Source organism: Lepidochelys olivacea (assembly GCF_965140295.1).
Source record: "Lepidochelys olivacea isolate rLepOli2 genome assembly, chromosome: 1".
NCBI classification, from domain to species: Eukaryota; Metazoa; Chordata; order Testudines; family Cheloniidae; genus Lepidochelys; species Lepidochelys olivacea.
Window position 1 is genome coordinate 149,227,751 of NC_140411.1, and position 23,132 is coordinate 149,250,882.

The window sequence follows — 23,132 nt, forward strand, 5'->3', positions numbered from 1 at the left end:
GCTCCAACCCCTCAGACAGAGACAGACACCTACAAGATCTCTATCTAGCATTCTTACAACTACAATACCCACCTGCGGAAGTGAAGAAACAGATTGATAGAGCCAGAAGAGTTCCCAGAAGTCACCTACTACAGGACAGGCCTAACAAAGAAAATAACAGAACGCCACTAGCCGTCACCTTCAGCCCCCAACTAAAACCCCTCCAACACATTATTAAGGATCTACAACCTATCCTGAAGGATGACCCAACACTCTCACAAATCTTGGGAGACAGGCCAGTCCTTGCCTACAGACAGCCCCGCAACCTGAAGCAAATACTCACCAGCAACCACATACCACACAACAGAACCACTAACCCAGGAACCTATCCTTGCAACAAAGCCCGTTGCCAACTGTGCCCACATATCTATTCAGGGGACACCATCACAGGGCCTAATAACATCAGCCACACTATCAGAGGCTCGTTCACCTGCACATCCACCAATGTGATATATGCCATCATGTGCCAGCAATGCCCCTCTGCCATGTACATTGGTCAAACTGGACAGTCTCTTCGTAAAAGAGTAAATGGACACAAATCAGATGTCAAGAATTATAACATTCATAAACCAAGCGAAGAACACTTCAATCTCTCTGGTCATGCGATTACAGACATGAAAGTCGCTATTTTACAACAAAAAAACTTCAAATCCGGACTCCAGTGAGAAACTGCTGAATTGGAATTCATTTGCAAATTGGATACAATTAACTTAGGCTTGAATAGAGACTGGGAGTGGCTTAGTCATTATGCAAGGTAGCCTATTTCCCCTTGTTTTTTCCTCCCCTCTCCTCCCCCCCCCCCCCCAGAACATTCTTGTTAAACCCTGGATTTGTGCTGGAAATGGCCCACCTTGATTATCATACACATTGTAAGGAGAGTGATCACTTTAGATAAGCTATTACCAGCAGGAGAGTGGGGTGGGGGGAGAGAAAACCATTTGTAGTGGAAAACACCCATTTTTTCATGGATACAATTAACTTAGGCTTGAATAGAGACTGGGAGTGGCTTAGTCATTATGCAAGGTAGCCTATTTCCCCTTGTTTTTTCCTACCCCCCCCCCCCGACATTCTTGTTAAACCCTGGATTTGTGCTGGAAATGGCCCACCTTGATTATCATACACAATGTAAGGAGAGTGGTCACTTTGGATAAGCTATTACCAGCAGGAGAGTGAGTTTGTGTGGGGGTGGGGGGTGAGAAAACCTGGATTTGTGCTGGAAATGGCCCAACTTGATTATCATACACATTGTAAGGAGAGTGATCACTTTAGATAAGCTATTACCAGCAGGAGAGTGGGGTGGGAGGAGGTATTTTTTTCATGCTTTGTGTGTATATAATAAGATCTTCTAAACTTTCCACAGTATGCATCCGATGAAGTGAGCTGTAGCTCACGAAAGCTTATGCTCAAATAAATTGGTTAGTCTCTAAGGTGCCACAAGTACTCCTTTTCTTTTTGCGAATACAGACTAACATGGCTGTTACTCTGAAACCTGTCGATTTTCAAAATGTTTGCCAAGAACTTGGACTGGGATTAGGGGAAAGGGGATATGAACTCCCCTTGAGTAGAAGGAGCATTTTGCCAGTGACCTACTCGTGGAAGAGAGCTAAAACAATGTAGGTAGAAGGGGGGAAGATGGTTGAACCACTTATTTAATGCGGAAAAAGAAAAGTCAGTGCAACGCCCTTGCCCTGGGAACAGCCCCTCTGAATTTCTGACCAGGGCTGGATCAACAAAGAGGAGAATGTTCCCAGAGAGGTGAACACAACTCATGCTGGGACAAGACTTTGGGAGTGCTGTGTGAATGCTCAGTTCATTAAGTATGGCTGGTCTACAGCACTTGGTTCTATGCCTCACACTCAGATCTCGGAGCCTTAGTGTGACGAGCTCATGAGTGACCGGGAAGAAAGCTGTCAGCACTGACGATGCTGCGATCCAGAAGAGCTGCTAACCAACTGCTGGGACTGCCTCACTAGCAGCAGTTTCTAACATACATTGAGACTTCACAACTTCCCTGCAGGCTGTCATAAGAGAAAGGGGAGTGAGCTTTTTTTCCCTCCCAAAGAGAAAGACCTCTACAGGGAATTTCAGCAAGGGCTTTTTGCTGGTGAGGAATGAGGTTGAGGATTTGGCAGCTGTCAAGCGGGGAAGGGAGGGCTGCTATGAATTTGGTGAATACAAAATGTGAGCTGTAGCTCACGAAAGCTTATGCTCTAATAAATTGGTTAGTCTCTAAGGTGCCACAAGTCCTCCTTTTCTTTTTGCAAATACAGACTAACACGGCTGCTACTCTGAAACCTGACAAAATTAAGAGTTTTCTCCAAGGTGGTGTTTGGACAGTCACTCCCCTGCTGGGTTCTGAGTTGCTCTTTTTGACTAAAGTCTACAAACACTGTAATAAGCTCCTCCTGGTTTTCAAAGGTGAATGGCTAATTCACCATATTTCTACTAGGTACAAGCTTAAAATTGCCAGCTCATATTGGGCAATGGTTCGGGCCATTCAGCTGCCCTAGTTAAAGAAAAAATGAACCTTTCCCAATTTAAAATCACCCACCCTGCAGAGGTGTTTATTTCATTGGCTGCTGTTGTACTTGGCTAATGAGATGAGGCAGGATTTAGACACACAAACAGTATTGCTAATGCCTAATTTTACTGTGATAAAAATGGAAAATTATCTTACATTTACTTAGTTGATTAGTCATAGCATCTTGAATTCTGAAAGATACTGAAGTGTTTAACAAACAACTTACTTCCTCCAGCATGGAAATGCAGCCGCCCTCTGGTGTGGAATAAGATAGCAGTATAACAAAATATGGCAACCCTACGTGATAGTTTAGAATAAGATGTAAAGTTGAAATTGCATGGGATATTTAGGATATAATTAAACAAACTGGAACGTGACTAGGACACAATAGTTAATGCTCTTACAAAAAGATCTTTATTATTATAAACTTACATAGCCCCACAGGTGGACTTACGTACACAGAGATATAGTCCCTGCACTGAGAATTTTACAGTCTTTGTTGGAAGGATGTTGTACAAATATTTAAAGGATGCAGCGCAAAGAATTGGAGCAGACAGTAATAGGAAATCTTTACCGACTGTGAATGGACAGCACCTTGATTTTACATCTTATTTAGAAGAAACTATACAGAGGAGGATAGTTTACTAGCTTACCAGCCTTCTCAGCTTCCATAAAACAGCAACAAAAGGAATAACTACTATGTACTCTTCTTATACTTTAAAAGTAAATGAACGTAATTAATGTCTATGAATTGCAAGATATTTTATCAATCTGTGATGACATCCATTGCTCTGGCCGCAATGCACCATTCCACTGCTGGTGTTTTTCCTACACGTTAATGCTGACTGTTGATTTTTGTAAGGGACAGACTGTTTCTCTAGATTCTGGCAAAGTATACATTTCTTCTTTTAGGAACACAAACACATTTTCATTTTTCTCATGAACTTCTGCAGAGAACAAACAATTGTGGTAATCTACCACAAGAACAAGCTGTGAAATGATTTCCCTTAAATGATGTACCTGTTCTGTCAAAGCAACTGGAATTCTCCTGAAATTATGCCCATCTTTTCAACACAGACGAATTAAGAAAACTAAGGCTCAATCCTTTAAGGAGCAAGATACTGGCCATGATCCAGGAAATCATTTCTATTCAGGAAAAGCATTTTAATCATATGTTTAACTTTATTGACTTCTGTGGGAGATAAGCATATGCTTAAGTACTTTCCTGAATAGAGCACTATTTGGGACTGTTCACTGCTTAAAGTTAATCACATGCGGAAATGTTCTGCAGGATTGGGCCCAGAATGTCCAGCACTTTGTAGAATGAAGACATCAAATATGCTGATCTAGTTTGGCAATTTATTTTATATTTTATAGGTCTGTACGTGAATACACTTTGTACTTGAAGACAATTCATGTATCTCTTAAGAATGATCTTAATACAATGGATGAGAAGAATAGATCAGAATTAACTAAGAAAAATGTTGGTATGTACACCACAAGATAGATATAACTTATCTTTTGGATAAGTTGCTATATTAATACATGTAAAGACTGGATTGAAATTGAAAACTGGAGAAGCATACCATAGAATCAAGGTTGAAAAGTAATAAATATTTCAGGGGTTTAAATGCTAAAAGGAGTCTAATCAATAATGGGAAAGGTACCAAAACAATTCTATAACACTGTATTGATTTTTAAGTCTTCTGTGAAAGGGAACTGCATGTCATTACTAGGCTAGATGGGAAGACCCTGAAAAAGATAAGGGCTTTATGTTCTTATTAGAAAATACTGCCCCAAATATTCATTATTAAAGGTCAAACTCACATACTATATTTATTCTTAGGAAACCAAAGTGCCACTTGGTATATAAGGAAGAGCTCTTTCAATTGCTATGCAACAAGTCTCTAATTTCTCTGATTCAGTCTAACCATTAGAGAGGTTCCATCTGCAGTGTGTTTCCCAGTATCCAGACATACCCAGTTAAATAAATTCTATTTTTAAACTTTTATTCAGCTAATTACTAACCACTCCCATTCATGTCTTCTAATATAAAACTGTAGAAGGGATATGAATATGCTTGGTTACAAGCCTTAGCGACTAAAACTGAGACACCATTATCACTTCCATGGAGGATTCCGGTATAAATGTATTGCAGATCCAGCAAAGAACACCCAAGGATGCTGACCAAATTCAGGTTTCTCTTTTCCTTATTGACTAAAAATCTTCTGCAGTTTGTGACTTTTTTCTGAGAATTTTTCAAAATGTATATATTAATTCCAGACTGAATAATTTACCCAAACACAGTAGCCTGAGGAACCAAGGTAAAATATACCCAGAGTAGTAAATTGCCCCTATGTCAAAGAGATTGATGGATGAGTTAAGGATGTTGTCGTTACTGGAAGTCCTGCTTTACCTTGATGTCATAGGAAGTTATATTGTCACAGGACATGATGATATGACTTAAATCATTATCCTTCCAGAGTCTGGGTTAACCCTTGTCTCACACCCAGTCCTCAACCAGAAGTCCCATCTTACCTAGAGAGGAAAAAGAATAGAATTTAAGGTATGGTCCAGAACCCCTGTGGCTCCACCCCTCTAAGTGATAAAGAAACACAGCTAAATGTACAAAAACAAGCTAAAATGTAAAGCAAGAGAGAGATGTTTATAACTATGTGCAAAGAGACCTATAAAGGAAAAGGTGTATCCTTGTAAATAACTAAAATGCTCCAGAATGTTTTCATTGGAGGGGGTCATGACCCAAACCTCTGTGAGATCCCCAAGGCCCTCTTCATTTTGGGAAGGAAACCAACAGCATTACGTGTCTGGACCAGAACCAATGGTTGATAGGTAGCACCACCCCAGAAATGATAAAGAAACAGCTAAAAGAATGAAAAAGCTAAAATGTAAAGGGGCAGGGAAGTTAAAAATACGTGCAGAGAGATTGGCTAAAGGAAAAAATGAATATTTGTAAAAAAGTCTGTTAGAATCTAAGTATTAACCAAAAAATCCCAGTGAGAGAGGGCCCTAGTCCAGACCCCTATGACCTCTCCAAGGCCCTCCTTACCTACAGAGGGAAACCAAAAAGATTTGACAGATGGCCCAGAACCCCTAAACCAATGACTGATAAGTACTACCACCCCCTAGAAATGAAAACAAACTGCAAATAAAAGTATGAGAAAAGCTAAAATATAAAAAGAGAAGTGTTTTAAAAGACTTGCAAAGAGACCTGTTAAGGAAAAAGGGATGTTTGTAAATCCAAATGTTACTACAAACACAGTAAAAAGTTTTGCCGCATGCATAATTGGAAATAAAATTATTTAAAAAACCAAGGTATAAATAATTATACCTTTTAATAATTTGTGATATGAATTATATAAATTATATATTTGTTGTTAGAAAGAAAATGTCAGGCTCTAAATAAAAAGTTAAAACGGGATTGTCAATACCTCTTCTAAGCACTAAAAGAGAGTGAGCAAATACAAAAGGCGAGGGGATATAGAAGAGCTACAGCCCAGTAGGTATGCAGATTGGTGTTTGCAAAAATTCAGTTAATGATGTTTAAAACTCAGTTCACCCCATTTGCCCATCTTTCCTCAATTGGTAATCTAATACAGGCAGTAAGTCACTCAATTTCTCTTAATTATTTTATTTGGCTCTGTAGGGGGCTTATGTGTTTGTAACCAAAATGATAAAATATACGTAAAAGATCCTAAACGATTTTATTTAACTTCAGACTCATCAGGATCTGTTCTTATCATCGTGGCCACAAGAACTTGGGCGTTGTCCCCCCTGATTTAACTACTGCATCAGTTTTCTTGTTATTCATTACTTTAAAGTAAGAGGGAAAATGCTTGTACTGTTTGTGTGTGTGTTGTCACATATATATTATATATTCATAATACCCCACTGTAATGATGAATGGAGAAAACACTTGTGATGTGTGTGTCATGTTGTCTGGAGTGGTTCACGAACGTGAGTGTGAACCTCAGGACAGAGGCCCCAAACTGGTTGTATGTTCTATAATTAGATTTCACCAACCTGGTATCAAATGTGACCTCCTAAAGCACTATGAAAGTCTTACCATGGAGTCACAGACAGTCCCTTTGAGCATTCCAGTCTGTCTTGCCACCCAAGCAAGCTGGACTTAGTGATAGTTGATTGCTGTACACATAAAATCACAAAATATTCAGGTTGCTCACAGTCCCAAGAGACCAGTCACTTACCACAGGTCGGTACCTTAGATCTCACACCAAAGACAATGCTCGTAGCCAATCCTATAGCATCCTAACTAAGAATGTATTAACTAGGAAAAAGAAATGAGAGAATTATTTACAGGTTAAAGCAGGCTAACGTATATACACAAATGAGTTATGGTCTATGGTTCCACAAGGTGACAGAGTTGTAGTTGTCTGTCAGCACACAATGTCTTTTAAGGCTAACCCAGGTTGACCCTGAGGATCTCTGCTTCTGTTTCGTAGATCCAGCCCTGTGAGAGTCTAAACAGCAAAGAGATCAAAACTTTTCTTGTCCTCTATCTTTATTTCCTTCTTCCAGAATTCAAGCTGATGGGACAAGCCCTTTTGCACGTAGCCTCCTCATGGATGTGCAGGGTCAATTAGCAAAGTCTTTGTATTGTAATGTCCCACAATGGCCCATTTAGTTTTGCTAGCCTTCCTGATGGGCAAGAGGTAATGCCTTTCATAGAGATTTAGCATTTTGCACTAGGTAAAGTTGATTCTTGTTTGGTGAGCTACATAGTTCAGAACAAACATTTTATGGCTATGTAGCAAACACTTAAGTATTACCTTATAGCATGGGATACAGACATTATAAATAGAATTAATACATGAAGCAGCTTTCAAGCATTTCATAAAGTATAAACACATGGTTACAAGTCCAATACCCATCTTAACCATACTAACACACAGGTGAGCGAATCTGTTTTCCAGCAATAAATTTGTCAGTGCTCAGCTGAGGCTGACAGTTATCAAGAGCTGGCAAAATTAAAACCATGCAAGCAGAATAATTTTATAAAAATATGGGTAGAGGAAAATATAACTAGGTATATACGAGCTCTCACCCTGTTCTCAAGGCAGGGGATTTTGACACAATTTTACCATAGTGGTATCTAACTTCTTTTTAAACCGATAAACACACAGACAGACAACCACACAGACATGCATTTAAATTTGTTTTTAATTTATTTTAGCAAAACAACACAACACACACAGCACCATTCCTTTTTTTTTTTTCCCTTGTGGTTTGGGCTAGTTTAAACAACTGGCACCTGCAATTCTTTTTCCTTTGTTAGTTTGCAGACACCACTGATAATTTATTTTTTGTATTTTTAATGTGTGTTTGTATGTAACTTATTTATAAAATAATACACAGACTGATTTGAAATAAATGGATGGTTATCTATACAAGAATATGCAAATGGACTAGATCGTAGTGTATCTTGTACTGTGCTGATTTCAGTATCAGTTTCTTTCACTCTCCTTCCACCTCCTTGTATTGCTCACTCTTTTTTTCCCGCTATTGTGTTCTCCACCTTTTCCGTTATATCTTGTATTGTTAACATCAGTAGGCGTTTACCTGAATGCTCAATATTTAGAAAGACACCAAGAACCAAAAAACCCAATAATTAAGTTTTCCCTATTGCTTTACAACAGCTCTTAGTCAATTCTCTTCAGTATTTTACTTGAATAGGCAGTAGCATTGTTAAACTGTGATAAATAGCTGCAGATGCTTTTATTTAAAAGAACATTTTTGTTAATGCTCTGTTGGGAGCAGTAAAAGGAAGTAGACTTTACTTATTTGCCCAGTCAGTTCTGCTTCCAGATGGCCTCATCAACATCTGTTGAAATTGGGACATTTCTTCTGAGTAAAGATTAAATAGCTTTGTTGAATAAATGGTCAGTCTCTGAACAGTTTTGAGTATAAACCTCCCGCATTTCTGCTAAATCTCATATGAAATGTGACACAACAATTGAGATTATTCAGAACGTGGTAAGAAAGCTCTATGTTGTACTAAGCTAAAACCATAAGAGTGCATGAATGTACCTTACTAGGTATTGCAAAACCCTCCCACTCAAGTTGAAGTAAGGCAATTGCTATGCAGGATTTGTGAATTAATTTCTTTTTATCTTGAGAGGTATGAGACTTGACTAAAAGCAAGTCCCTCACAGGTAGTTTCGCTCCCCACTTTGTTTCCCTTTTACTATTAAAAGTACTTTAAAAATATCAGATAACTGGATAACATACCACAAAGACAGTTATAGAAAAGTATATGGGAAAATATTAGTTTTATTTTGTTGGTTTGTTTTTATAGAAGTCACAGAATGGTAGTATAGCTACATGAGTTTCAGTCATTCAGCAAACACAAGAAGTTAGCTTGAAATAAACACACAGCCATGCAGGCCATCATAGACAAATAATATAAGAGACAAATATAATGGCAATCATTAAGAGTGTTTCTGAACACAGTAAACGTTAACCAATATTTTCAAAAGTTACCAGTGATTTTCAGAAAGTAAAATCATACTCCTTTCTGAAAATCAGACCCTGTCAAGGTACCTCAGAAGTTGGGTACCCAAAAACTGACAACCTAAGACACTTGTTATTCTTAAAAATCTTGGCCATATTGTCAAAAAAATTAACTTTAATAAGCAGAAAACTTCTGCAAAGATAGCTTCTTAGCTCAATAGTATTTATAGCATCCACAATGAAAATGATCCACATATTCAAAAATGTGTTGTACGAATCTCTGATTTAGGCTAGTCATTATTTCCAGGCTAAGCACTATCTCTAAGGAGAGAAATAGGACCACCACAAACCACAGTTTTCTCTATCCTTAGAATTTTTCCTATATTAGCAATAGGGTAGAATATCCTGAAGTGTTGGGGAGCCAACCTCAATGTAAACCATCATTAAACATTTGGATGAAAAATTACTATTTTTTTTTTTTTTTTGAAAACACAAGTCAATAGAAAAACCACTTGCTCTAGGAGCTTCATTACAAGAACATAAATGAATTACACTTGGAACTTCCTCTCTCGGTATAGGATTATCTAATTGTCTTGGTACTTGAGTGCCTTGTCTAATAATTCTTTAATGTTTTTTAATTAACTGCTTATAGGAATAAAGAGTTTTACAGTAAATTTCAAATTCAGCTACAACAGCTTTTAGTCTTCCTGTACTTTAATTTCAGTTTTGGAGTTTTTATCCACTTTTTGTTTTGAAAAGCAAGTCATTTGCCCCTTTCCCTTTTTTTCCAATGAGAGAACTGTTTACTACATTGCATGAGCTTATCATTTTTTTCCCCACAGAGAGAAGAATTTAATTGTACAAATTAATATCTTATGAATCTTCGAGGATCCACTCTTTATCTACTTAAAAAAAATAATAATAAAGAGATTCCTTACTGGAAGACCTAACTAGGTAATTATTTTCTGATTTGAAGAAGGGGCAAATAAAGGCACTTTAAACTCCTGCTTTGACAGCATCCCATTTTGTTCTATATAAAGTGTTGTTATGCTTATTAAGTAAAATAATATTCAACTTTCCTTGGCATAAAGTTTTGCTATTAAGATGGGGTTACTGTTATTATTGCTAGGAACTGTTTACACAGGCCCTTTACCAAAGAGTTTACAATCTGAATACACAAGACAGACAAAAAACGGAGAGAAAGGAGATGCAGGAAGTCTCTAGAAGAGCTGGGAATGAAAACCAGATCTCCTGAGACCGAGCTCAAAGGCCTAACCACTGGTTATCAAATCAGAGCAGGGCAACCATATTTCCCAAAAGGAAAATGGGACACCGCAAGGGGTAGCGTGAGGGCTCCATCCCCCCGCACAGGGCTGGCCCTAGCCACTTGCCCAAGGCCTGCTTGGGGCCCCCCCTCCATGAGGCTGGAGCTGGCATCACTGCTAACTCAAGCCATTTCTGCCCCTCACTTGAGCCCTGCCTCTCTCACAGCCCCCACACCATGTGGGGCAGGCATGGCCACTCGCTTGCCCTCCTCTGCACTCCACTTTAACTTGACTAGTTGGCAAGAGCAAACGGGACAAATCCACTTTTGCAAGTAAAGTCGGCAACTATGTGTTACAGTCTAATAGGTCTTCATTCTCCATTATATAAAACTCTCATTAATTGCTTTAATTTACAGTAGGATTCCCAAATGCCCATTCAAGCCAGGCTGAAGTTATTGCACTGACATAAAATACGCTTTTAAAGTTTATGAAGAAGTAATTGCTGTAGACTCAGATCAGTAACAGTTAATTCTCAATAAATGTTGTAATACTCATATGGTATGTTAATTTGCACTAACGTATCAAATTGAAATAGTTACATTTAATATGACAGCTAATATGTGTTCAAATACCACCAGATTATGAAGAAGATGGAAAATAAAGATCAAGCTGAACAGCAACTGAACGACCCCGTTAAGGAGTGCACTGGCTGCAGTGTTTTGCTTCCCTCAATGGATTCTCTTACTATCAAGGGCCCAATCTTAGTAAGTGTTGAGGCCCCTCAATGCCCATAGAAATCATTGAAGTTGAGGGAACTCAGCACCTTCCAGACTTGGACTCAGAGATAAAAAGGAATAGAAAATATTTTTCTTTGAGACGTAGAATAAAACAGTTGTACTTGTACTCTGTGTGAATCACAAAGGCTTAATTTAAATTCTATTGTTGCTAGGTGATAGGTTTCCAAGGTTCTGATTCAGGAAGGCACGTGAGCAAGAGGTTAACTTTAAACATCCAGCTAGTCCCATTGAAGTCAAAGGGAATACACACACACACTCACACATGCTAAGTATCTTGTTTAACTGGGGCCCAAATGTCTACACTTAATGAGCTTGTGCAGTGGCTGTGCTCTCCTTGCTCTATGGGCAGCACCATGCCTGCCTATTACATGGTTTTTCTAGAGCCTTCTCATTCTTGGATTGCAAGACTGTAGTATAGCTCACAATATCTCAGGAGTGGAATGGTGTTTTGTTTTTTAGTACAGAATTTATTAAAACCGAATTTTAAAAGTTCAAATATTTGTATCCAAGCTATTTTACTGAAGTATTTTGATGATTGTTTTCTTTATAAAGCCATTAGGCGGCACTATTTCATAAATATATCAGAACTACTTACATCAGAAGTTTTCAGCTTGTTCATCCTCAATAGCAATTTTCCAGAAGTCGTTCTGGCTATGTTAATATCTGTGATTATTTCCTTCTGGAGAGTTGTGTATCAGGGGGTCATGTCAGAAAGTGTGTGTCTGTTACAAGCTGTGGTTATTTAGGGCCAGATTCGGACACCCTTCCTACTGGTGAATAGTACCTTACTCTGAGTATTCTCATTGAAATCAATGGGACTATGCTCATGGAGCAAGCTGTTCTCAGGGTGAGCATTGCTATCAAATGACCAGGGAGGAGTATAAAATTATTGCTCAAGCATGCAGGAGTGAAATCAGGAAGGCCAAATCACACTTGGAGTTGCAGCTAGCAAGAAATGTTAAGAGTAACAAGAAGGGTTTCTTCAGGTATGTTAGCAACAAGAAGAAAGTCAAGGGAAGTGTGGGCCCCTTACTGAATGAGGGAGGCAACCTAGTGACCCCAACCTAGTTTTGGGCCCCACACTGCAAGAAGGATGTGGAAAAATTGGAAAGCATCCAGCGGAGGGCAACAAAAATGATTAAGGGACTGGAACACATGACTTATGAGGAGAGGCTGAGGGAACTGGGATTGTTTAGTCTGCAAAAGAGAAGAATAAGGGGGGGATTTGATAGCTGCTTTCAACTACCTGAAAGGGGGTTTCAAAGAGGATGGATCTAGACTGTTCTCAGTGGTAGCAGATGACAGAACAAGGAGTAATTGTCTCAAGTTGCAGTGGGGGAGGTTTAGGTTGGCTATTAGGAAAAAAAAATTTCACTAGGAGGGTGGTGAAGCACTGGAATGCTTTACCTAGGGAGGTGGTGGAATCTCCTTCCTTTGAAGTTTTTAAGGTCAGGCTTGACAAAGCCCTGGCTGGGATGATTTAGTTGGGGATTGGTCCTTAATATTTATGATTAACCACCTGGATTTGGTTCTCAAGCCTGCCACATACATCCTTTTCAAGCTACTTAATCTTTCCATGCCTCAGTTCCCGCTCTGTAAAATGATAATCCTTCCCTCCCTCTCAAGAATGTTGTGTGGATATATTTGTTAATGTTGTAAAATGTTCAGATACCATAGCGATGAGGGCCATAAAAATACCTATAACACATTATCTGTGAGGGAAGTAAATATGTTCATATCCTGGCTCATGGCTGCTGAAAAGAGTTGTGTGATAAGACTACGAGGACCTGATTCTGAAAGAGAATGATCACCCTCCTCCCGCATCTCAGCATCTCCAAGAAGCTCAACACTTCACAGAATGCAGCCCTACATCTGTGTTGATTTCAAAGGAAAATGTTTCAAAGGCACGTAACGTGCATTTATTCTTTTCGATGAGTCTCAAGATTTGTCATGCCTCAAAGTAAACACCAATTTTGCTTCACTTTGGATTGGTAAATCTTGATTTTCACCTCAAGACAAGTCAAGGGCTAAACTCACCAATGGCATCTGAGTTGTCTTCTCTCATACAATGATGGGGAATTTCCCATATCTATAGACTACAGCCATTTAACACATAAATGAACTGGAGAACAGAAGTCTTGTGAGACTTGCTGAAGGTCAAATAAGAGGTCAGTGGGAAAAGCAGGAACCAAATCTAAGTATTCTGACTCCCTGTCACTTTCTCTAGCTGCTACATCCATTGCTTTTCCTCACATTTGTATTATACTTGTATATTGAAAATATGACATGGCTGAGATGCACCATGGCACATTCCAGCACTTTAACAAAATTATATTTGTTTTTGTCAGGATTCTGAGCAGAGTGTTGTTGCTGATTGGTCACTTTGATACTGCAAGTTCATAATAAACCTCGTGGAATTAAACAAGTATGAATAACATAATGCCCAGCGCAGCATTGGATGCAACCTCAAGGAATGCTGAAGGAGCTCAGCTTCAGGATGACAACATGATGACTTCTCCAGACTGGAGCAGAGATGCCCAGGAAAATGATACTGCTCTGAAGGAAAAAGAGCAATCTGGCATGGCTGCTGGAACCAGGGAGCCAAGACTGAGGGAGCCACTGGGGCAGATAACTAGCTGGAGTTCGCAGACTTTCCTCAGTAAGGAGAATGAGGACGAATCCTTAAAATATTCCAGATATAGATTAGGAGGGTCAGCTGACAGTGTATGGTCTCTTGCTTCTTCTGAGCCTTTTGACCCACTTGAAAGAAAGCCATTGAGATCTAGCCAGAGTGTGCTTTGGCACATTCCTCAAGCATAGCTCAAGGCAGCACATATGGAAGACATAAACCAACACCAGATACTACTCAGGACATTGTGGATGATATAAATAGGTGATGAAGTTGCTTTAAAAATATCTGTTCAGCTGATTAGTAATAATAATAATAATAATAGTCCAGGTGCTACTCACAGCATGGCTTCCAGAGACATTTACCCCCAGATACACACTGGACCAGCAAGTCAGGGTGAAGCTGCCTACTTAGAACATTCTCCAGATACTGCACCTTGTTCGCTTGCACCCTGCTCAAGGTCAGAGGGGCTTCCAGAAGATGGGATGCCAGATGGACAAGCACTCAGCTTGGTTAATCCGCAGAATTTGCTTGATTCACGTGAAATGCTGATGTTGTCGGAGACAGAAACAGCAGCATCGCAATGCTCCTGTAATGGATCCTTTGCCGAAATGAGTCAGGAAAGTCCTGGCTTTATCCACGGGATTAAGGTGATTGCAGCATTATCAAAGAGCGCATATGGCAGTGGCACATTATCAGCTGCAGACAGAGTGTCTGACACTCATAAGGTAAAAAGCATCTATGTATGTGAGAGTGCTGAGAAGCAGTGTGTTTTCTACTGAATACAGGAACATAGAAAACAAAGTAGGGTTTTCATGGTTTGGGGGACTAGAAGTGGAATATAATGCTTTATTGTTAAAATTCAGATCACGTTGCTAGTGGGTGGAATTTCCAAAATCATCTCAAGGAGTTAAGTGAAGAGCTCCTATTGAGTTTCAGTGGGAGTTGGGCCCCTAACTCCTTTGACACTTGAAAACCCCACCCAATGATTGAATGTTTTTTCACGTGACTATTCCGTGGCCTCTGTGGTCCCCGCTCCTTGTGCACAGGGGAGCTCAAGAAGCCAATAACAACTGGCATTGGTTGACTGTCACAGCTAAGAGGCCAAGAATTGAACTAACCTCTTGTACCTAGTGGTAAGGTGAAAGGTGATCTCACCCAAACAGCCTGGACCAAATTCACGGGGATAGTTGCATTCTGTGCTGTTCCCTCTCACGGGAATAGACAAAGAACCTGAGACTCCAGCACTGCCATTTGTCAGCCCTAAATTCACATAAACATTTTAAAGTAATGGAACCATATATAAATCTTGCTATCACCTCCCCCTGCTGCCTCTGCCTAACTAGCTAAAATGGGTGTTTGTTTTTTTCTTATTTCTGGGTTTTTTTTATTTAAATGCATACATATATCCTCTTAAGTTGAGAAAATCCACTCATTAAAAAGAAAAGGGAAGGGAAAAAACAGCTTCTGTTCATCTCCATTTCTAAAGCACACAGCAGGAGGGCTCGAAAGAGAGAATGGGCCTTTACAAAGAGCCCTGCTGTCTCCCACACCAGAAGTGAAGGAGGATGGAGGTTGGGAGTGTGCGGGGAAAGCCAAGGATAGGAGAGGCACAAGGACAGATGTGGGAGCAATGCTCAACACACTTAGAATGAGGGGGAACAGGAGAGGGGAAAGCAGCTTTATAGTAGCTACTAATCGTATTGCTGGGGTCAGGTAAGGCTGCGGAATTTTCTTTGGAGTTAATAGATGCTTCATGGGGTAAAAATTGCAGATACTCTTGTTTAGGGCTATATGTGGAGTGGGTTTATTGTGTGGCTGTTGATGGGCATAAGGAAGGAGGAGCTGCTTTATAAAAGCAGTTCAGGGCTGCACTTGGGGTTAAGAAGCACTGCAGCATGTCTTCTTGTTCGGAGATCAAAGTAGGAATCAGGGCTTCTAATCTGCCAAGTCCTACTGCCTGCCTCATCATCCACCGCCTGTGCAAAGTTGGGCTCAGGGAGAAAATTAAACCGACGCTGATCGTACCAAAACAAAGCAACGTCAATCTATTTTTTACTTGACTATTTTTAGCAATGCTTACGTTAGCATGTGGTAACTGGTAGATTTTAAAACAATACTGTTATCAAGGGGTACAATACCATTGACAACCAGCTTCGTTATAGTTATTAGTACATGAAAAAAGGAACAAAAAGAGTTACCTTCAGCTTCACTCTGGCAGGAAAAAGATAGTTTACTAAACAAAAAGAGGCAACAGTGGAAAAGAAATGCGGGGCCTGATTTTCTCATTTACACTAAGATTCCTTTACATTCGTCTGGCAGTGCAAAGGGGTCTTCAGATGTGCTTTATTTACATTCAAGGCTACTTCAAGCCTCAGTGTACGTGAGAATCAGGCCCCTAAATTTCAAGTTAAAGATTTATTGAGAGTAAGGCTGTCAAGTGATTAAAAAAATGCATCGTGATTATTTACGTGCCAGATGCGCTAAAGATTCATATGTCCCTTCATGCTTCAACCACCATTCCAGAGGATATGCCTCCACGTTAACGATGGGCTCTGCTCGATAACAATCCAAAGCAGTGTGGATCAACGCATGTTCATTTTCATCATCTGAGTCAGATGCCACCAGCCGAAGGTTGATTTTCTTTTTTGGTAGTTCGGGTTCTGTAGCTTCCGCATCGGAGTGTTGCACTTTTAAGACTTCTGAAAAGTCATGCTCCCCACCTCATCCCTCTCAGATTTTGGAAGGCACTTCAGATTCTTAAATCTTGGGTCGAGTACTGTAGCTATCTTTAGAAATCTCACATTGGTACCTTCTTTGCGTTTTGTCAAATCTGCAGCAAAAGTGTTCTTAAAATGAGCAACATGTGCTGATTCATCATCCAAGACTGCTATAACATGAAATATATGGCAGAATGAGGGTAAAACAGAGCAGGAGACATACAATTCTCCCCCAAGGAGTTCAGTCACAAATTTAATTAACACTTTATTTATTTATTTTAAACAAGCATCATTAATATGGAAGCATGTCCTCTGGAATGGTGGCCAAAGCATGAAGGAGCATATGAATGTTTAGCATATCTGGCACATAAATACCTAGCAATGCGGTCTACAAAAGTCTCGTGCGAACTCCTGTTCTCACTTTGTGGTGACATTGTAAGTAAGAAGAGGGCAGCATTATTTCCTGTAAATATAAAGAAACTTGTTTGTCTTAGTGAGTGGCTGAACAAGAAGTAGAACTGAGTGGACTTGTAGGCTCTAAAGTTTTGAATTGTTTTGTTTTTGAGTGCAGTTATGTAACAAAAAAAATCTACATTTATAATTTGCACTTTCACAATAAAGAGACTGCATTACAGTACTTGTATGAGGTGAATTGAAAAATACTGTTTCTTTTGTTTATCACTTTTACAATGCAAATATTTGTAATAAAAACGATAAAGTGAGCAGTGTACATTGTATATTCTGTGTTGTAATTGAAATCCATATATTTGAAAATTTAGAAAAACATCCAAAAATATTTAATACATTTCAATTGGTATTCTATTGTTAAAGAATGTGATTAAAACTGTGATTAATCTCAATAATTTTTTTAATCGTGATTAATTTTTTTAAGTTAATCGTGTGAGTTAACTGCATTAATCAACAGCCCTAATTGAAAGTGATGGCAGGTATTGTAATTACCTGTGTACAATTAACTCAAAAGAAAACCAGTGGAGAGCACATACAACCCAGAGACATACTGTATATTAATAGAGTAAATTTGCCAAGCACCAAATGTTGCTGTTTCAGACAATACTGAACCTTTCACAATAGGCTGGATTTCCTATCATCCCAAACAATGTGGGCAGAAATTCTCCTATGCTGTAGGCTGACAATTACCCTGCACAGTGTCCTTTTAAATAGCTGGATAGTACACAAGTTAGAATTATAAATGTTGGAGCTGGTCAAAATTAAAAGTGGCTTTCACAGTTTAATGAGTCCTGCCCCTTCTCTGTGCACTGAAGTGATGTTCTGAGCTGATCAGATTTTGCACGAAGCAAGTGTTCAGACCCTCTGATCCCCCTGATATTGACTGACATTTTGAATGGCAGGCCACAACTGCAGCTGCTCCAGCAGTCTTGCTGGCTGGAGCCTCATCTCTTGTGCTCTGTATTGTTTAAAGCCTAACACAAAGGGTGACATGGATGTAAATGGAAGGCAATGCCCTCGCACAAGGAGCTTTGGGGATGCTGAATTTGGGATGCATGAGCACAGAGTGACTAACTAAAGACAATGAAGGTAAAATGAAAGAAACAGCTGTTAAGTTTGGACAGGGATTTAAAACAAAAAACCTGAAATACAGCCTTTGTGCACAAAACAATTAAAGAAAGGGACCTTCTTGATGGCAGCTTGTCTAAAATAAGCCTTGTGTGTGTAAAAACCAGATAAATCATTCCACTTGCTACTGAGAGTCTGACGTGGTATGATGTTTGTGTGATTATATGCTGATGCCTAGAAGATGTTTTTGCAGCATATAGTATTTACATACCCTGAATACTGATTATCTGCCAGAAAAATACATTTATAATTTGATCTGCTTAACAGTCATTACCTTCAGGGACATTTTTGGCTCAACAAAGCTTAAACGACTGCAGAAATTTCATTTGACCAGTTCCTTTTCTCATCTTGAATGCACTGTGTTGCTCCAAGATCCCACTTCTATCTGTTGAGTCTTTTATCAATATTTATAATTTAGTCTTTGATGAGATCTAATTTTAATGGCTCTCTGCTTGTGTAACTGTTTATTCAACTTTAAAAGTTTACCCTATACAGATATAGGTGACTGAAAAAGAAAATGTAAGCCGTATCATAAGGATATAAATGTTCTAAAATTATACTTCTGGTTTAGGTGTTCATTCAAATACATAACCATCCACAAATTATGATGTATATATTATAGAGGTAACAAGCTATTTGCCTGACAAATTGTTTGCCTGACATTTAAAATACCATATTTAACTGGGTCTAATGGTAAATGGTTCTTCTATTTCAGCTACATGGTATATTTTTAATATATAATTTAATATGTGAACTCATTCATTGTATCTGTGGTCTCAGCTGCTTTAGAGCTCTCACTTTGCTGCCAACAGCAGACTGTTAATAACTAAAATACCCTTTGTTATACTTTAAATACTAGGCAACAGAGACAGAAGAATCTCAGGATATATCCGTGCATCTGCTGCAATCCCTGGCTGAGAGAGCAGAGGAAATTAATCAGCTCATGAAGAAAGTGCAGATTGAAAACCAGCAGCAGTTGGAGAAATGGGGCCTGCTTTCTGCAGAAAATGAAAGCTTCAAAAAGGAGGTAAAGAGGATTTTACTCATTTTTTACTGTGACTTTTCTGTATCTCAAGTGTGTGATGCCTCATTCTGGTAAAAATAGCTGTGAAGTCCTGAAAAGAGAATGATGTGTTCATGCAAGGTTTGTTTTAGAATCACTGAATTGGAGAAATGTAGGGTGGGAAGGGACCTCAAAAAGTCAATAAGTCCAGCTCCCTGTGCTGAAGCAGGAGAAACTAAACCTAGACCGCCGATGACAGGTGTTTGTCCAACCTGTTCTTATAAACCTCCAGTGATGGGGATTCCACAATTCCCCCTTGGAAGCCTATTCCAGAGCTAACTACCCTTATAGTTAGAAAGTTTTCCCTAATGTCTAACCTAAATCTCCCTTGCTGCAGATTAAGATCATTACTTCTTTTCCTACCTTCAGTAGACATGGAGAACAATTGATCACAGTCCTTTTCAAACAGCCCTTAACATATCTGTAGACTGTTATCAGATCACCCTCAGTCTTCTTTTCTCAAGACTAAACATGCCCTCTTTTTTTTTTTTTAAACCTTTACTCATCATGTTTTCTAAAACTGTTTTCATTTTTGTTGCTCTCCTCTAAGGGTATGTCTATACTACCCGCTGGATTGGCAGGCAGCGATCGATCCAGTGGGGGTCGATTTATTACATCTAGTCTAGATGCGATAAATCGACCCCTGAGCGCTCTCCCGTCGACTCCTGTACTCCACTGCCGCGAGAGGTGCAGGCAGAGTCAACGGGGGAGTGCCAGCAGTCGACTCACCTCAGTGAGTAGGTCTAAGTATGTCGACTTCAGCTACGTTATTCACATAGCTGAAGTTGCGTAACTTAGATTGATCTCCCCCTCCCACCCCCCGCAGTGTAGACCAGGGCTAAACTCTCTCCTATTTGTCAACATCTTTCCTTAAGTGTGGCACCTAGAACTGCACACACTACTCCAACAGAGGCCTCACCAGTGCTGAGTAGGGCAGGACAATTACCTCCAGTGTCTTACATAGGACTGTTCTGTTACTACACCTCAGAATGATATCAGCCTTTTTCGCAACTGCACCACATTGTGGACTCTCATTCAGTTTGTGATCCACTATTACTCCAGAACTTTTTCAGCAGTACTACCATCTAGCCAGTTTCTCTCCATTTTGCAGTTGTACATTTGATTTTTCCTTCCTAAATGAAGTACATTGCACTTCATTGAATTTCATCTAGTTGATTTCATACCAATTCTCTAATTTATCAAAGTCATTTTGAATTCTAATCTTATCCTCCAGAGTGCTTGCAATTCCTCCTATGGTTGGTGTCATCAGCAAATTTTATAAGCATACTTTCCACTTCATTCTCCAATTTTGAAAATATTGAATAGGACCGGACCCAGGCCTGACCCCTATGAGATCCCCACTACATTCACCCTCCCAGTTTGAGAGTGAGCCATTGATAACTTTGAGTATGGTCTTTGAACTAGTTGTGCATCCATCCTTATAGTAATTTAATCTAGACTGAATTTCCCTAGTTTGCCTATGAGAAAGTCATGTGGTACTGTGTCAGCTGTCTTCCTAAAAATCAATATATATCACCTCTACTGCTTTTCCCTCCACCTACTAGCACAGTAACCCTGTCAAAGAAGAAAATATAGGATGATTGATATATATAATTTTTTTTAAATAAACAGCACTTTAAAAAATGAGAGAGACAAGTAGAACAGAGGGCATATTTCTTTAGTTTGATACCAGTAACGCTAGTTGATGTAGTGTCCTGATCTTGCTGCACTTTACACTTCTGCTGCTAAATGTCTGGGAAATTAGAGTCACCTGCCAATATTGCATAGAAGTGAAACCTCTGAATACATGCAGATAATTATCTGTGCTCAGGATCCCTTTCAACATGCGAAAGATATGAAATAAACGTATTGATATTGCACATGCAATTCTTTGTTACCCACATAATCCTTTGACTCGGTCTTTTGTGACCAGTACAGTTCAACTATATTTAATATTATGTCTGGGGAGAACCCAATATGACCTTAGAAATTGTAAGAGTTGGGAACAAATCTTTATAAACTACTGATGATTCCAGATATTTGTTCCCTTGTTCCTCTTTTGAAGATACCCAAAAAACAATAATAATATAATTGGAGATTTGTTGTTACTAGTCCTTTCTCTCCACTTTGCTACCCCCAGAATAGTCACAAGTAAACAGAGGGTTGCAAAACTCAAGGATGTGTCCATGTGTATATGGGAGGGGTTATATATTTGTACAATTGAAAATAAAACCATTTTTGTCTCAATAGCAGGGCAGTTAATTTTAGATTTGGTACTGTTGCATTGCATATACTTTAGTTTGATAGCTTTCCACTGGATGCTACATGTTCAGTGGGCAAATTTGATTCAATATTATGATTTTTTTTTTCTAACAAGCAGGGTGTATAATTGCACACACAAGTTTAACAATTGCACATGCAGATGAAAGACTGGCATGCAAAAGTTACTAGAATAGACCCTTTGAACTTTCAGTTACCTGATTCGTTCAGTCACTGCAAATGAATGCAACTTGAGCATGGAATGTCCCACATAAGTCCTTTGAAAAGAGAGAGAAGCTTTCAATCCTCGGTTAAACAAAAAACCTCTAGTACTACAGCATCCCCCATAACCTATGAGCAGTGTGCACCTACTACCAGGGGGTGCATTCAGACAGAAAATCCCAGTTGCACCTCACGTTGATCCACAGACACTGAACATTAAACCCCCAAGTCGTTACTCACTCACTCTGGCTGGGGAGACTGATTGTCCAAAGTCATGTTCTAATTGTCTAGTTGGGCCCTTTGGATGTGGTCAGCAACTTATTACACCATTTCCGAGTTGTGTCCCACTGAGATCTCACCAGCACAAAGACATTTTAAAAAACCCTACATCCATCATGCTTAATAAGCTAAAAAAATTTTTAAAAAAATTCTCTCCTTATCCTCTTCCCTGTCTGTGCTCAAAACAGACAGTTGAGGGGGCTGAGGAGCAAAGCAGCATCTAGATGGGGGTGAAGAAAGGCCTGGATTGGAGGACAGTGTTAAGTTGTTGTCTACTCCTGGAGTTCAGATGCCTGGCTGCCAGCAGGTTGTGGCCCACTGGTCACGGTCAACTCTGTCATAAAAAAGAGAAATTACAAAATTAGGAATTCTTCAATATCTCCAGTTTCATATTTGTGAAATGACGTGGTGAGTTGAAGGAGGCATTTGAATCAGAAACTGCTGCTGGGTAACAGCAGAAAAGAGGGACCCAAAGAGTCCAGAGAACTTCAGAAGAAAAAAATAAAAAGACAAATGTTATAAAAAACTAAGTTAACAATAAATAGATTCAAAATGGAGAAAACCAGTCTTTTACCATGAGCTGTGTTTCCATGGGAAGGATACATTGCACACACCCGCTTCACCTCACAAATAAAGGTCTTTTAGCAAGGATACCAGTGGGCAAATTCTTTCGACTCCCATTGAAGTCACTGGGAAGACTCCCATTGACTACTATGATGCAAATCAGGGCCAAAGTGCACTTTCTGGACCATTGAAGGCCATCAGTTTGTGGTCTCCTGTCTTGCAGTATACTTGTAACTGTGCCATCACCCAATCAATGCACACTCTGTTGCACAACTTATTGGCACTCTGTGCACAACTTATTGGCACACACAATGCCTGCTTCTCTAATACCCCTCCTCCTTCCCTGTTTCAAAGTAGACATGCCATTATACATTAACGTGATCACAGACATACATCCTTCAGAGCTGAGGAGACATGTTTATTTTGGCCCACCTGCTGTTGAAACTGAGAATTTGTCCTTGGTGTATATTACCCATTGACAAAGGGTTTTGATTGAGTGATACCTGGAAAAACAACTGACATAACCCCCTTTAATGACAATTTAATGCACTCAGTAACAGTAATGCTGTGCATAACATCAAGCAGGCAAAGTGAAAAAAATGTTATTTGAAGTACATTCAGTTAAGTTGATATAAGGATCAGTCCTTGAATAAAATCAAAATTATTCTTTTAGCTGCAGTATATTGTGA

General features: G+C 39.3%; 1 protein-coding gene across 3 annotated transcripts in view; it reads left to right on the top strand.

Moving 5' to 3' along the window:
- The first annotated feature begins 15,374 nt into the window (after nucleotides 1–15,374).
- The window catches only part of LOC311514400 (uncharacterized protein), a 30,007-nt gene continuing 22,249 nt past the window's right edge, over nucleotides 15,375–23,132 (top strand). For 2 of the 3 annotated variants that reach the window (XM_084616960.1, XM_084616961.1), the window contains exons 1-2: nucleotides 17,907–18,017; nucleotides 18,916–19,083. In XM_084616960.1, the coding sequence (XP_084473086.1) occupies nucleotides 18,012–18,017; nucleotides 18,916–19,083 (174 nt within the window). In that variant the 5' untranslated portion in view covers nucleotides 17,907–18,011. Of the gene's footprint in view, nucleotides 15,457–17,906; nucleotides 18,018–18,915; nucleotides 19,084–23,132 lie in introns of those variants that run through there. The other variant, XM_084616962.1, reaches the window with a different exon arrangement.